This window comes from Phyllostomus hastatus, unplaced genomic scaffold, assembly GCF_019186645.2.
Source record: "Phyllostomus hastatus isolate PE091 unplaced genomic scaffold, TTU_PhHast_1.1 phas_contig_64, whole genome shotgun sequence".
NCBI lineage: Eukaryota > Metazoa > Chordata > Mammalia > Chiroptera > Phyllostomidae > Phyllostomus > Phyllostomus hastatus.
Window position 1 is genome coordinate 7,928,442 of NW_025333928.1, and position 16,283 is coordinate 7,944,724.

The 16,283-nt window shown below is 41.6% G+C and overlaps 1 protein-coding gene across 2 annotated transcripts in view; it reads right to left on the reverse strand.

Moving 5' to 3' along the window:
• Window positions 1-16,283, reverse strand: part of NSMCE1 (NSE1 homolog, SMC5-SMC6 complex component) — a 34,248-nt gene that overhangs the window by 13,694 nt on the left and 4,271 nt on the right. For both annotated transcript variants that reach the window (XM_045848900.1, XM_045848899.1), the window contains exon 2: window positions 13,425-13,570. In XM_045848900.1, the coding sequence (XP_045704856.1) occupies window positions 13,425-13,560 (136 nt within the window). In that variant the 5' untranslated portion in view covers window positions 13,561-13,570. The remainder of the gene's footprint in view (window positions 1-13,424; window positions 13,571-16,283) is intronic.

Genomic DNA, 16,283 nt, shown 5'->3' on the forward strand with positions numbered 1-16,283 from the left:
TTTCCTACTGGCCAGCCAACATGTTCCCTTTTAAGTTGGCCATAGTTGGGGTCTCATGCTTGCTAACAAGGTCCCTAACATGCCCATTAAGTGTCAAGCTTACACCACACTGGTGCTTCTAGTACCATCTTCAGACCAGCTAATTTTCACTGCTCTTTCCCACTTCCTCCCTTGTGTCTGCAGCTCATGGTCCAGAGGCTAGAGTTTGCATATCTGTAGGGACACACAGGGCTAAAGTAGCATCCAAGAATCTATTTGGCCCCAATAATCTATGAGTCCACACTCAAGATAAAGCGTACGAGATAAAAACCGGATCACCCAATCCAGAGGTAACTATTTGATTTCAAGTCTTAGTTCTACCACGTCAAGAACTTCAGAGAACTAAGTAATAACATCACTTCTCCCTTCGGAATCCCAAACCAATTGGGAAGAAACTACAAATTTCATGTAAGTACCAAAATATCAGGGGCTTTTTTTGCAGGTGGAGCTGGATCAGAGTCTGGGTCCCTCGACACTGCTGACCTGCAGTCAGTAACACAAGATGACCAGCTATAAGAAGTGAGGAAGAAGGCCCTGGGCCTATCACATGTGCCTCTTCTCAGAGATCAAAGAGACACCCTAACCACGACATTTAGCACCATATTTGAACCAAGCAAGGGTCTAGAGATCTTAGGTGCCACCTGTGTTTTCTCTACTTATAAGCAGGCTATGCCTTGGCATGTCTTGTGGGCTGTGGTGAAGTTTCTATTGTTAGGCTGAAAACAATAGGCCTGCAAGTATGCGCCTATAAATCATCTTAGTGTAAGGTTTTCTTAGACCCCGCCGAGGAAATAAACAGCCAATTAGCCATGGAAACAGGCAGATGAGCTTTATTTTGGAAGTTTGTGCTCCCGGGCGACGTTTTCCCACCCAGAGAAGGGGCTAAGAAAAGACCACGCAGGAGAAGGGAAAGGCTGGGAGTTTTATATGGCTGGACTTCGCGCGGGAGCCAAGGATTGGTTCTTGGAGAACAAAGAAGCAACTTAGCATTGGTGGCTCCTGGTCGGATGTCAGTCACCTCTTCTGGGTCAGAGTTCAGTTGCCATATTACTTGTAGTCCAAACGGTGGCCATATTTGTAGTCCAAAATGCTAATTGTAACTAGATTCCCACTTGTCCTACCCTGCTCATCCTGACACTTAGTATGTGCTGGGCACTGTTCATTAGTTTGGTTCACCTCATCACTGAAAGAACAGTAACTCCATAAGGTGAGTTATTAACATCTTCTTTATACACAAGAGGCCTGGAGAGGTTAAATTACTTCTCCAAATTTCCCACAGCTTGGAAACAAAGCCCAGGCCTACCCAACTCCAGATCCCAAGCTCCTGACACTAAGCCACAGCCTCTGTAGAGCAGAGCCAATGTTCTCTGAGAACATTCCCTACGTAAAACCCCACCACAGTAACATATCTACATCCTCTGAGCCAGGCACTGCAGCTTCAGAGTCACAAAGAGGAACTCAGACTATAGACAAAGATGGAAAGTATCCGGGTAGTGCCTGGTAAAGACACCAGAAACAATGCTAAAGACAGAGGGCTGCGCTCAGAGGACACATACCAGAAGCTGGGCCCAGGCCAACAGCCATCATTCCCATGGCCCTGATCAATCACCCACATTGTCCAGGTCCCAGAGGTTCGGCACACACTGCTACAGGAGGAGCTGAACTAAAGACCAAACACCCAGGAAAGGATAGGGCAGCGCTTTCTCTAGCAGGAAATGCCTTTCCGTTGCAGCAATTAAAAAACTGGACTCCAGGCAGTCAACAGGCTGGGGCAGCACTGAGCAAAATGGGATACTCCTCCTCTGAGGGCCAAGGATTGATTCAATTCATTCTGAGAGATTTTTTTCTGGCCACTCTTGTACATTTTTTTAAAAGATTTTATTTATTTATTTTTAGAGAGAGGGGAAGGGAGGGAGAAAGAGAGGGAGAGAAACATCAACGTGTGGTGGCCTCTTGAGCGCCCTCTGCTGAAGACCTTGCCTGCAACCCAGGCATATGCCCTGACTGGGAATCAAACCGGTGACCCTTTGGTTTGCAGTCCATGCTCAATCCACTGAGCTATACCAGCCAGGGCCCATTCTTGTACATTTTATCACATTTTATTTAAAATAAAATTTTTTTAATAAAATAAAATTTTAGTTTAACAAACCTCTTCTTACTCATCAGGAACCCTGCTTTCCATGGGTACTGGAACCTAGCACTCATTGCATTCTTGGGCAGCAGACAATCAGGAAGTCTGTTGTCCTAACTTCTGAACAACAAATAATTTTGTTCCAAACTAGGCATGACAGATAGGAAATGTTATTTTTAAGCACAGGAAATAACAGCAAAAAATAAGACCCCAGGGGACCAAACCACTTGTGGGCCAACTTTCCTTGTGACAGCCCTCTCATCTGATGGGGCTAGCTGGGGGGCCTGCTGAATATGATGCTAACAATGGGGCAGCCAGGGCCCTGGATCACGCAGGGGATCTGGGACACCTCAGGCCTGAGAAAGCAGACCCCAGAGCTGGAAAAGGCTGGCAGGCAGGACAGTGGGCCACAGAGGTGTATGAGGGATCACTTCACAGCCTGTGGCTTTTGTATCGACATCCAGGGGAAAACGGTTCTCTCAAAATTCAGATATGTGAGTGAAAAGATGGGAGTGACAATGGTATTTCCCAAGTGTGGTTGGTGAACAGTGCTGAGAAGAACATGGAGGGAGGAGAGTTGTCTTTCATGTGGCAAATACCTTAGACAAGTAATTCTCTACATCCGCACATCACTCGCTCTGTGTTACAGTTCTGCTTCCTTGCAATCTCATCAGACCTTCAAGAACCAGCACAGAGGTAAACTGGGATGTGGCACAGTGTGTTCTTCAAAAGAGGACACCAAGGATCACAGATGTTAAGGACTTACCCCAGATTACAGGGCCCATAAGTGACAAAGTCTGGACCAGAGATCACATGTCTGGGCTTTAGTTTGGTGCAATGACAAAAGGACTTGAGCATACATTTTAAAAAAAAGAAAATTCTTATTTACATATGCAATGATGTCTGAGAATTACTGTATTTTGCCATGTATAATGCACACTTTTTGCCCAAAAAATGCACGTTTTTGAGGGAAAAATAAGGATGCACATTATACATAGGTGTAATGATTATATGCTATGGGTATAATAATCCCGAGTATATTGCACACAAAACCATGGGTGCACATTATACATGGGAGCACATTATGCACAGCGAAATATGGTACTTTAAAATTATATGGGGTAAGTAGGTTAGAATACAAATAAAATAAGGTTAGTCATGAGTTATCATTTTAATTGGGTGATGGGTACTTGGGGCCTCATTGTATTATTCTCTCTATTTGTTTGACTTTTTTCCATAATAAAAGCTTAAAAAATATTTCGGTGCTCAACGACACCTTAACCCTCAGGAATGTAAATCAAAAATAGAAAAATGACAGTGCCCTGTGACAAGGTGGATTAGCTCAGGGATCTGATGGTACAGGGGTAATAGGCTTTAATAGTGGACTGTTTTCATATCTATTGCTTAGAGATCTGTTTCCAAGTATAAAGATATCATTTTAAAAACTCAAGAGATTATTTCAGTTAGAAAGTCTACTCTTCGACCTTCCTTCAAACAACAGTGCATAAAAGTTACTTTAAGTACTTGGCACAGTTCCTGCATCTCAGCCACAGGCCTTAAAACCCACAACACTACTGGAACGGTGACAGGGACATACACTGTCCCTACATGCACAGGAAATATACCTATCACCACTTCTCTCATCAGAGGTCTGCTGGTCAGCACTCCAGTGAACAACAAACAGAGCAGCACCGACTCTTCATCATGAAGGCACAGAGGCAGGGCCAAGTCCTGAAGTCCAGTCTGAGTCATCACAGAAAACTAAACCACTTTCAGCAGAACTTTACTATTTATACTGTTAATGTGCATTTCATTTTTGTCTCACCCTTCAAACACAGGTGCTCCACCTCCCACTGAGATGAGTGGGAGCCCCCCACAGCCATCCACCTCAGGGAACGTTAAGTTGCTGATAGAGGGGATCTGCAGGGGATCCCCTGGCTGCCTACGCTGAAACCAGAGCAGATCACTCTATCCCTGTTGTATAAGCTTCCTCTCCCTGAGATTTCATCTGAGCAAAGCTGAGATGACAAATCAGATGTCTGGAGGCCAAGCAGGAAGCCCAGAGGCAGACAACAGCAGGCACAGTGGGTGAAGTGGAGAAGCGGAGCTCTGTAGCTCTTTGTTGGCTTTTTTTAAATGTGGTACTTTATTTTTTAAAATTAGAAACACTGTAGGACAAACAAACTACCTGTAAGCTAGATACCATTGACATTCCACCAACTTTCAAATTCCATGTGGGCTGACACTTTCAGGTTCCAATTAGACATGGGAACTAATGAGGCCACTCTGTTCCTTGACCCACCAGATAAGTAGCTGTGGTTTCTCACACAAGCTGAACTGTAAACAACTCAAAGGAACGACTGTGTCAGACTCATTCTGAGAGCCTGAATATACTAATAGATAATGGGTAGACCATATATGAAAATAGGACTCTAACCCACGCTCTGCATCAACCAGCCCAAGCAACCAACCCAGGATCTACAGTAACCCAAGGAAGCCAGCCAGCTACCTCTAAGTCAGACTTGTAAAACCTTAAACCACTATGTCTAGCAACCATCAAGGAAGCTAAATAACTTCTGTAATAAGTTCAAAATGACCAAGACTTGATTAATAACTCACAGTTTCCCTAAATTTTGTCCTTCCTTCCAACTTAGGACCAACCAGAGATAACCAAATATGCTCCTTAACCAATCACAGATGTCCTGCTTCTAGGTGGCCCACCTGAAGCTTCCCATTCCTTCTACTATAAAGCTTTCCCATTCCTCTGCCTGCCTTCAAGTCTCTGCTAAAACCCAAGTGAAAGTGGCTGACTCCCTGCTGGAGCAAGCTCTGTATGAATAGCCTTTGCCTGGTCTCATTTAGGGGGTCTTCACTTATTTCCAGGCTTTCTATAGGCAGGACATGACTCAGTGTCCTATTCTCAGCAGGCCTTGGAAAGGTTGCTGAATGGTGAGTGCTGGCCTGGGATACTGTCAGGGAGATAACTCCAGCCTCTTTGCCCCAGTTCCCTAAGTCTTCTTCTGAGCCCCATCCCCTCACCCCAAGATGTGGAACAACCTCCTACAGTCTTCCAGCATCCACTCTAACCCCTACACTTGTCCTCCACATGCAGCCAGAGCAAGGCCAGGTCCCAACACACACACGCGCATGCACACATGCCCCACCTGAAAGCCACTGCTGGCTCCTGTCACCTTTTGCCACACTCCTGTGTGGTTCCCACTATACCCCCAACACTCTGATCGCACTGGCCTTCTACTGTGACTCACACATGCAAAGCTCCCTCATCTCAGCACCTGCACTGGCCCTTTCCTTCCACTTGGAAATGCTGAGCACACTTTCTGGATTTTTTGAGGAAATCCCAGCACCAGAATTTCAGCCCTGTGGTCTAGTCATTCCTATATCACACTATTTACCAACATTATGGATCTTCTGATAGTCATGACCCCCACCCCATCCGCAGGATCTGGAATTAGATGACACAGAGAAGGGAACAGAAGGGGAAGAAGTAGTACATGCTGAACATTCACCAGGAACTACTCAGCCAGCTACTGAACAGAAATGCCTTTGTTTAACCCTCACAACTTTTCTGTGAAGTAGGTAAGATTTCCTTTATGAAAGGACTTTCCCAAATCCCTGATTTGAATCTGTGTCTTTTAAAAAAATGGCTTCACTGTTCCTGCCAGTTCCTTCCTACTTAAGTATTCATCCCTAGTCCTCTCACCTACCCACACATATCCTCCCTGTTTGGGAGGACCCACCCACCCTGGGTTCCTGCTGCAAAAAGTCATCAAGAGCAGGCTGGGATTGGGACACATCTAATCCTTCAGGAGCCAGATATGTGAAAGTGCAATATTAACTTTGTTGTGGCTTCATAAACCCCAAGATTCCTGCCTAACCTTATGACAACTGCCTATTACAAAATTTCATACCTTGAGAAATCCAAGTTACATTTTATTTTATATTTGAAGTTAAAATTTATTTTTAATTATATTTTATTGATTATGCCATTAAAGTTGTTCCAATTTTTCCCACTTTGCCCCCCTCCACCCAGCACCCCCAACTCCCTCAGGCAATCCCCACACCCTTCTTCATGTCCATGGGTCATGCATATAAGTTCTTTGGCTTCTCCATTTCCTATGCTGTACACTTCACATTCCTGTGGCCATTCTGTGACTACCAAGTTGTACTTCTTAATCCCCTCACCTCTTCATTTCTCCACACCCCTCTCCCACCTGGCAACCATCAAAACACTCTCCTTATCCATGATTATGTCTCTGTTCTTCTTGTTAGCTTAGTTTGTTTTTTACATTCAACTGTTCATAGATATGTATTGCCATTTTATTGTTCATAGTTTTGATCTTCTTTTCTTATATAAGGCCCTTTAACATTTCATATAATACTGGTTTGGTGATGATGAACTCCTTTAGTTTTTTCTTCTCTAGGAATCTCTTCATCTGCCCTTTGATGCAAAATGATAGCTTTACTGGGTAAAGCAGTCTTGGCTCTAGGTCCCTGCTTGTCGTGACTTTGAATATTTCTTGCCAATCTCTTCTAGCCTGCAAAGTTTCTTTTGAGAAATCAGCTGACAGCCTTATGGGAACTGCCCTGTAGGTAACTAACTGCTTTTCTCTTGCTGCTTTAAAGATTCTCTCATCTTTAACCTTCGGCATTTTAATTATGATGTGTCTTGGGGTGGGCATCTTTGCATCTACCTTGTTTGGAACTCTCTGTGCTTCCTGGGTTTGCATGCCTATTTCCTTCACCAAATTAGGAGAGTTTTCTTTCATTACTTTTTCAAATAGATTTCCAAATCTTGCTCTTTCTCTTTTCCTTCTGGCACACCTATGATATGAATGTTGGAATGCTTGAAGTTGTCCCAGAGGCTGCTTACAATATCCCTGATATTTTTTCATTCTTTTTATTCTTCTTGTTCTGATTAGTGGTTTTGCTTCCTTATGTTCCAAATCATTGATTTGATTCTCCGCTTCATCCACTCTACTGTTATTTCCCTGTAAATTGTTCTTTATTTCAACTAGTGTATCTTTTATTTCTGACTGGATCTTTTTTACGCTGCTGAGGTCCTCACTAAGTTCCTTGAGCATCCTTATAACCAGTGTTTTGAACTCTACCTCTGATACATTCTTTCTCTGGAGTTTTGATCTGTTCTTTCATTTGGGCCATGTTTCTTTGTCTCCTCATTCTGGCAGACTCCCTGTGTTTGTTTCTACATACTAGGTAGAGCTGCTTTGACTCCCTGTCTTGGGAGTGTGGCCTAATGTAGTAGGTGTCCTATAGGGTCCAGTGGCACAGCCTCCCCTATCACCCAAGCTGGATACTCAAGGTACACCTTTTGTATGGGCTGAGTACACCCTCCTCTTATAGTTGAGCCTTGGTTGTTGTTGGCAGGTCAATGAGAGGGATTTACCCAGGTCACTCAGCTGCAAGGATTGGCTGTGACCACTGACCACAAAACTCCACCCTCTTTGGGGGATCAGGTGTGCAGGGGCAGGCTGGTGGTGCTGCAACATGGTCTGTAGCTGTCCACTGGGTGCACTGGCCCTCAGGTTTCCCAGGTGGTGCAGGCCAAGATCAGCCCCCAGCTGTGTCTTGCCCAGGGCCACCCTGCCTGAATTAAAAAGCAATCTGAGATGGCTGCTCCTTGTGCTGGGCTTGGAGATTCCAGGTGAAGCCAAGCTGTGAATCTAGGCTGCTAGTTCTGGGCCTGGGGCTCACTGAGGCCAGCTGTTGCTCATTTGAGAGGATTTAGGAAGTGGTCAAGCATGGGCTAAGACCAGCTCCATTCATAAGGAAAAGCCACTGTTAACAGCTTGGGTGAGTTGGTAAGTTGGGTGGGGCAGAGCCTCTGGGGATCTCCTGGGAGGGGCAAACAGGGTTAGGTTAATGAGTCTCAGATATGGCACCCACCTGCTCGTTCTTTGGCTCTGTGAGGGACAGAATGTGCGATGGCCAAGGAGGAGAAATGTACGATGAAATCATTAAAAGTAGGAGGAAAATTATTTGGAACCAGCTTCTAATTATCACTGACTCCTCCTTGGAAAGAGATGATACTTACAAATAAAACTACAGATGGAATACTAACCCAAGATGTCAACAATATTACTGTGACTCATCATGTATGCACACAGCCTAACGGTATACATGAGTCCTGAAGTATGCACCCAGACAATGAAGCAACTAGAGTCCCATAAGTCAGCACGAGAAAAACGAAGATAGGGTAAAGGCAGATAATGGTTTGACAAAACAGAAAATATCTATCAAGCGCCAATGTTCCTGATACTGTGTTCACTAATCCATTTTTGGTACATGTATTTAAGTTAACAGTTTTGTTGCCTGAACATCATATTATTTATTCTACTCAATAAATAATGTCAAATCTTAATTTTTTAAAAGATTTTATTTACTTATTTTTAGAGAGAGGGGAAGGGAAGGAGAAAGAGAGGGAGAGAAACACCAATGTGTAGTTGCCTCTCAAGCACCCTCACACTGGGGACCTGGCCAGCAACCCAGGCATGTGCCCTAACTGGGAATCGAACCAGTGACCCTTTGGTTCGCAGGCTGGCACTCAGTCCACTGAGCCACACCAGCCAGGGTTCAAATCTTAATTTTTTTAATCTAAAATTTTAGATATTTTACCTAATTTGTCCTTAGGACAATAGATAATTTAAAAACCCACTAAAAGTTAAAATAAAACAACACAGCATAATTAATTACAAAATGTTGGTGCTGGAGTATAAATAGTCCCTCATAGCAAGTTGACAACCATTAAAGAATGAGTGAATTTAGGGAAGAAATACCAACAGACACTAAACAAGTGGATAAAAGTGGAATGTTGTACCTGTAATTTTACTGAACTCACCTATCAATTCTGGTGGCTTTTGTGAAAAGTCCAACAGACTTTCTATACAGAAGATCATGTCTCTGAAAAGAAAGAGCTACTTCTTCCTTTTGTTTCTTGCCTAAGTGTACTGGTTAGAACAGAAATGGTGAGAATGGACATACTTGTCTTGCTCCTACTATTAGGGGGAAAGCTTAAGTCTTTCACAATTAAGTATGATGTTTACATAGATCCCCTTTATCAGGTTAAGGAAGTCCCCTTCTTTTCCTACTTTACTAAGGGTTTTTATCAGATATAGCTGATGGCTTTTAAAACTCTGTGTAGATAGTTGTTGATTAGTCCTTTTTTTAAGCCCAAAGGTCCTGTTTATCTTATGGCCTACTCCTTAGAGTCTCTTTAGTTTTCTGTAAGAAACATCTGCTGCATCAGGCCACAGAGGTAAGTAGAGTGTTTTCTTGGTAACTGTGAGCCATTCTAGCAAATTATGGAAACTGAGGAGGGTGTCATAGAAGTAGTCTTGTGGGACTGAGTCCCCTTAACTTGTGGGATCTGATACACCAGGTAGACGGTGTTGAAACTGAATTGAGTTACTGGACATCCAGCTTGGTGTCCAGCGAACTGGAGAGGTGGTGTTAGAAAAAACAAAAAATGCCCTGGCTGGTGTGGCTCAGTGGGTTGAGTGCCGGCCTATGAACCAAAGGGTCACCAGTTTGATTCCCAGTCAGGGCACATGCCTGAATTGCGGGCCAGGTCCCCAGTAGGGGGTGCACAAGAGGCAACTACACATTGATGTTTCTCTTTCTCCTTCCCTTCCCCTCTCTCTAAAAACAAATAAATAAAATATTTTTTTAAAAAAAGAAAAAACAACAAGTATTTGATGTCAAGAGGGAAAAAACTCTCATTGCCTGTCTGTCAAATCATCACTGTCCCACACTGACTAATGTGGAGTATTTCATATATTCTGTCCATTTTTTAATTATTGGGTTGGCCAAAAAGTCCATATGGTTTTCTCCATAAAATAAAAGACATATTTCTCATTTTCACCAATAACTTTATTGATTTGGATATCTTGAGTATGTCTGCTATCTCCTGCATAATATAATGTTGATCATTCTCAATTAATTTCTTGATTGATCACTATTAACTTCAACTGGTCTACCCAACTGTGGAGCATTGTCCCTCGAGAAATCTCTACATGAAACTTCACAAACCACCTTTGATATGTTCCATCAGTCACAGCACCTTCTCCATACAATGTATAAATCTTGTTTTGCATTTCAGTTGTGTTTTTACCTCTTGAAATAATAAAGCATAATATGCCAAAATGTTGTATATTTTCTTCCATCTTCAATATTAAAATGGTTATACAAAAATTCACCAGTTTTAATAAGTTTTTTTAAAATGCATGCTGATATGACAGCTATCACAATACAATCGAACAAAATTGTTTAGAAAGAAGTTAAAGACAACTATGTGCTACTAGAGCCATCTTATGGAAAAAAACAAACAAATTTTTTGGCCAACCCAACATTTCACACAGAAGGTAAACTGATCCCTGTCATTCCATCTCAGTCCAAAGTGGAAATCCTCAAATCCAAGTCTTCTTAACCACCACTCCATAGGCCTCCTGTGCCTACTTCCATCAGGCAACTTCCACTGGAATCATCTGAGTCTGTGTCTGCATGACACACAAGACCCAAGATGAAGCAAAAGCTTCACCTCTGTGCCACCAGTCCCTAGCACAGAGACCTGGCACCCATGAGATTCTTAGGAGGCTGTGCTGGACAACCACATTCACGTACCAAACCCTGGCACAGAATCTAAGGGGCACTAAGAACAAAGGTCCTGGAACCATTCAGAAAGGCCAAACCCCAGGCTTTCCACCAGAACATCAGAACAAAAGCTAAATTCATTAGTCCAGAGACTTGGGAATTTGTTTTCCCCTAGTGACAGTAAGAGGAGAGCTCAAAGCAAAGCCCAGAACAGAAAGCATTCTGATAAACTGGACAAACCCCACATAAAAGGGCAATTAGCGTAACTTGCACTTTCAATTACTCCTTTGTTTTTAATTCTCTTAGAAACTAAATGTTTCTAGTTGGTAAAGGGGACTTTCCTAGGCATCTCTTCAAGAGGTAAGAGATTGATAACATTGGATTTTATAAGTATTTACTTAATTTTAGATCATTTCTTTCCATTGTTCCTTGTTTAAAACTTCTCAAATAAGAATAATGCGTGTGAACAACCTTTTTTTTTAATGCAGGATAAGAGAAAGCATACAATAGTTCTATTCTCTGTGCCACCAGAGGTAAACTATCCTGATTACCCTAGCCATAACCATATCTTGATTTGCAAAAATGGTACATAAAGTTTGAGAATAAATCAATTCCTAGACACATTCTACAGGACTTTCCTAAATTAGATCATAACAACTTTAAAGGTCAAACAAAGGCAAAAACACTTTCAATCTTAGTATGTCCCTTTGAAGTGAGCTACAAAACTTCCCCATCAATAGAGCTTCCCCATCCCAGACATTCGTGTATGTAAGACACTAATGGGAGAAGGAATGAATTGTTACATAGATAAAAGATTAAGAAAAGCCTGCTATGCCCATCCCTGGAGAATACTGAGCGGTAGGTTTAAAGCCCTGTTGTGCCTTTTAAAGAGCAAGAGAAGCTAGTTTGACAGGTATAATATTCTGTTTCCATGAAGAAGGCTCTCAACAAAGACCCTGTCCACCACAGTGCAGACAATCAGAGCAGGTATGTTCTCACCAGAAGAAGAATTCCCAAGCTAATTACGTCACATCCTGTTTCAAATCCTTCAGGAGGTCTGCTCTTTCTACAGAATTAAGAGAAAAAAAAACACTACTATGATATATATACTATGGGTTCTTCAGGATCTATAAAATGACACACCAAAAAGACTTACTCTCTTCCCACACATCATATTTTTTTTCTAAGGTTTCCCAAAGTATGTTATTTGTAGGTCAATTAAGTTTGGATACACAAGATTAACAAAGGTAAGCAGGTTTCCTTACTGTAGAACCTGTCAAGCTTTTACCTGTGGATGTGCACCAAAACTTCCAGAATTCTCTACAGAACATCTCAATGGACCAGTGGCACATTCCTTTTCTCTTCATTAACACGCCACCCTCCCCATACTCCTTCTTCTGCATATCATGAAAGCAAAGACTTATTTCTGTACTCACTCTCTCCCATCTGACGCACACATCCCTCATGCCACAGATGGCAGTTCTCCAGATGTGGCACCATTTCTCGTGCTCTTCACTGGGGTACTCCCAAACCTTTCCTTACCCTCTCAACCTGGCTCACCTGTTTTTTCCACTCTCCTTTTGAAAATTAAAAATATAGACAAAAAAGACCAAACACCAAATTAAAAAACCTATATTCCCATTCATCAAAAGTGACAACCATTAGACTAAACTAATAATGCCTCAAGTCTTTTTTGTCAATAAAAGAACAAAATAGGATAAAGTGTCTTTTGATTTCTGGTGATAAACCTACTTCTCTCCTCCTCTCCCTGAAGGCAAGCTCTTCATGAGTGTATTGCATATCCTTCTAGTCCACTTTTATATTTTTGCATGTAGACATATCTATTCATTAACAATAAAAGTCATTAAGTTTTACAAAAAACTTAACACAATGACACCAAACAAGTATAATTTATAAACTTTTTTTTTCACTCAACAAAATCTACCCATACTGACACTCAACTCAACAAGACCCTACCAATATTGATTTTACCACTCTATCAACATTGATCCCATTGCTTTACTGCTACCTCCAATTGCTAAAAACTTAGTATGCACCAAGCCTTGTCTCTAAGTACTTAATGTGCATTATCTTATTTACCCCTTCGAACAACCCACTGAGAAGATGTCCCAAACGCCTACAGCTGATACAGGGCAGGAAAGGCACTTTCTCCAAGTATGGCCAACTCCCAGGCTGTGCCCTTAACCGCTATGCTAAGCTGCCCTGATTACTAACAGCCAAGTAAGCACTTTCCCTATGTCAGGGGTTTTGTACATATCATGTCTCTTAACCCTCTGAACCACAGTATGTGTCAAGTACAATTAATTATCTTCATTTTAGTGGTGATGAAACTCAGGCTGGGGAAGGTGCTAGAGGCCTGGTGTGAACCATGACTGTACTGCTTCAGAGACCAAGTCTTACCTCATACTGCACTAAATGTCAGATTTACTTAAACAAAAAAAAAGTAAAAGATGAGATAAGAAAGATGAGCTGATGGGAGTTTTTGAGAGACCTGAATGCCCAGGTCAGGAGTATAGGTTGACTGGATATATGACATTATACCAATGTCACTAGTCCCTGATCACACAATACCAGAGCATTCTGGGAACAGGGAAATGATACTTACAGTCATGGACCTTATAGCAATGCTTCTGCAAGCGCTTAATGTCCCATTCCTCCAGCACTCCGTGAGTCATCAGCAACTGGAGGAACCGCCGGTGGACATCAGTCATGATGCCCACTCTTCTTGTGCTACCCTGCATGGTGAAGGAACTAAAAAAGAAATAAATGAAATCAAGTTACCTCTAAACACACCAAAAGCAATGTTCTAGATTTTGTGTGAATTTGCATTAACTAATATAAATTTGTTATGGTTTTTAAAATCAAGGTCATCATGCTGAATACTACATAACTGAAAAGGACATAAGTCAGGGGCTGGTCAAAGCACACTGGGCAGTGGTGAGAAGTGTGGGTTCTGGAGCCAGCCAGAACACCTGATCTCACAGCCTGCTCCACCACTTAGGGAGTGGAAGTGGGAAACACCACCTCCATGTGCTTTAGTTTCTGATCTGTAATATCAGAATACTGACAGAGACATCCTCCACACAGTTACCATGAGGATTAAATGAGATAATACACATAAAAGCCTGGTAACAGACTAAGTACCAAGTAAGTGTTAGCTACTTTCACTATTAGATGGTTCTGGGTCTGAAACTTGGCTCAGCCACTTACCAGATCTATGGCCTTAGATAAATTTAGCTGAGGCTCATTTTCTCACTAAAAAATTAGAATAACGTTCGCTGGTTCGAGAACTGCTAGTAAACACTTAATAAATGTTAGTTTCCTTTTCTTCTCCCAAACCACTAATAAAACTGGCATCGTAGGACTGCAGGGTTATTTAAAATCTCCTGTTCTCTACTAAAACATTATCTTCCCACAGAGCATGATGATCAGAGCTGATAAAACTATTACATAAGTCCTGATCGAAAAGCCTGCTCCTGCCACAGAGGTCCAGTGGCTGTGAGGGGGCTAAGAACATGAGCTTAGAAGTAGACAGGTGGCTTTGAAACCAGTTCTTGCTAAGCCTGCCTGATCTTAAGAGTCACCTAAACTGTGTATTAAAAATACACATCCCTGGCCTCTTTCCTGGAGGTTCTGATTACACAGGGGCCTGGAATTCTGAGGTTTTAACATTCACTTCAGGTGACAAATTTCTTGTCATGATGTGACAAGAAATTTGCTGTTACCTAGGCAAATATAGCAAAGAAACATTTTAGCTAACATATTAAATCTCCCTAAACCACAGTCTTTTCATCTGCTGTGTAACATGGGGACAATAATAACTATATTTAAGGCATAAGATAAATTTAAACAAGATATGACTACTAAAGGTTTGCCAAGGACCTGACACAAAGGAGATGCACAAAAAGGCTAGTTACTATTCTTTTCGAGAGCATCACCAACTGGACTGCAGAGCTGGGAAGATGCAGTGTCTCAGGATCAGTTTCTCTGACTGTGTACTAGATTTCCTTGAGAATATCTTTCCAGCATCCCAACCTCAATAAATTCTAAACTGGTCTCCTTCTCCTTTCAGGATCCTCTGCCCCTTTCCTCCCAGGTCCTCTTTGCAGACCATATGGTTTAGGTGGTACAGTCCACGCAGTCATACAAACACCACAGACCTGATCTTCCTCTCCCTCAACCTCAGATCCCGCCAGACATCAAGTCCTGCCAAGTTTACTTCCTGTCACTAGGATAAATATCTTCTTTTATCCACTCTATTTTTATGTACTGAATACTCATTATTTTCCAGTGATTATTCTGGGCACAAGGATAGAATGTGTGGGGCTAAAGAATTTGGACTTTTATCCTAGAAACTTTGGAGATTCAGGCTCTCCAAACAAAGGATCTTTAAGAAGATAATATAGCTAGGTTATAAGACTAGATTTTTTTTTAATGTGAAATTAGTGGGAGTGGGTGGGACAGGGGAACGTGGTGGCGGGAAAATGGAGACAATTGTACTTGAGCAACAATGAAAAAATGTGAAATTGAATAATGAATAAAATCTAGCTATATAAAAGCTACTTCTAAAATATAAGAACACCAAAAAATTAAAAGTAAAAGGATAGAAAAACATATGCTCTGTGAACTAACTAAAAGAGAGCTGGTCTGGCTATGACACAAAATACTTGTAGACTCTAAGGCAGAAAGCATTACTAGAGATTAAGAAGGTTACCACAAAACGAAAAAGAAAGGTTCAAATCCAATAAGATATAACTATCTTAAATGTTTAGGCACCTTAATAACAGAGACTCAAAACGGTTAAGGCAAAAATGATCAAGACTACAATGATAAACATACAAATCCAGAACCATAGTGGAAGATTATAACATATCTCCATCCATAGTTAATAAAATGAATTAAAAATCAGTAACATTAGAAAAGATTTGTACAACACAGCAAAAAGAATCCCACAGACATGCATAAAACACTGCACTGTTACAGAATACAAAATATTCAAATATATCCAGAACAATTAGGCAAATTGCTACATACTAGGCTAGAAAGCAAGTCTCAGCAAAAGTTAATAAAGGAGTGCTCTCACAGAGAACATGTTCTCTGACGACAATGCAATAAAGTTGGACACTAGAAACAAAAAGATAACAGGAAAAACTCTGCTCAGATTTAAGAAACATTTCTAATATATTATTAAAGAAGTATTATGGAAATTAGAAAATAAAATATACATAAAAACTGGCATGAGGCAATTAAAACAATAGAGGAAAAAATTAAAAGTATTAAATGTTTCCATTTTTTTCATATTTTCCTCATAGATTTCTTTATTCTTGTTTATTCTATTGGCCCACTGTTGGCCCACTCTTTCCCCCTTAGTCCTCCTCCACCCAGCCCACCTCCCACTCCACTGCCCCGTTCTCACAGGCCATCCCCACACTGTTGTCCGTGTCCGTGGGTGATTCATACATGT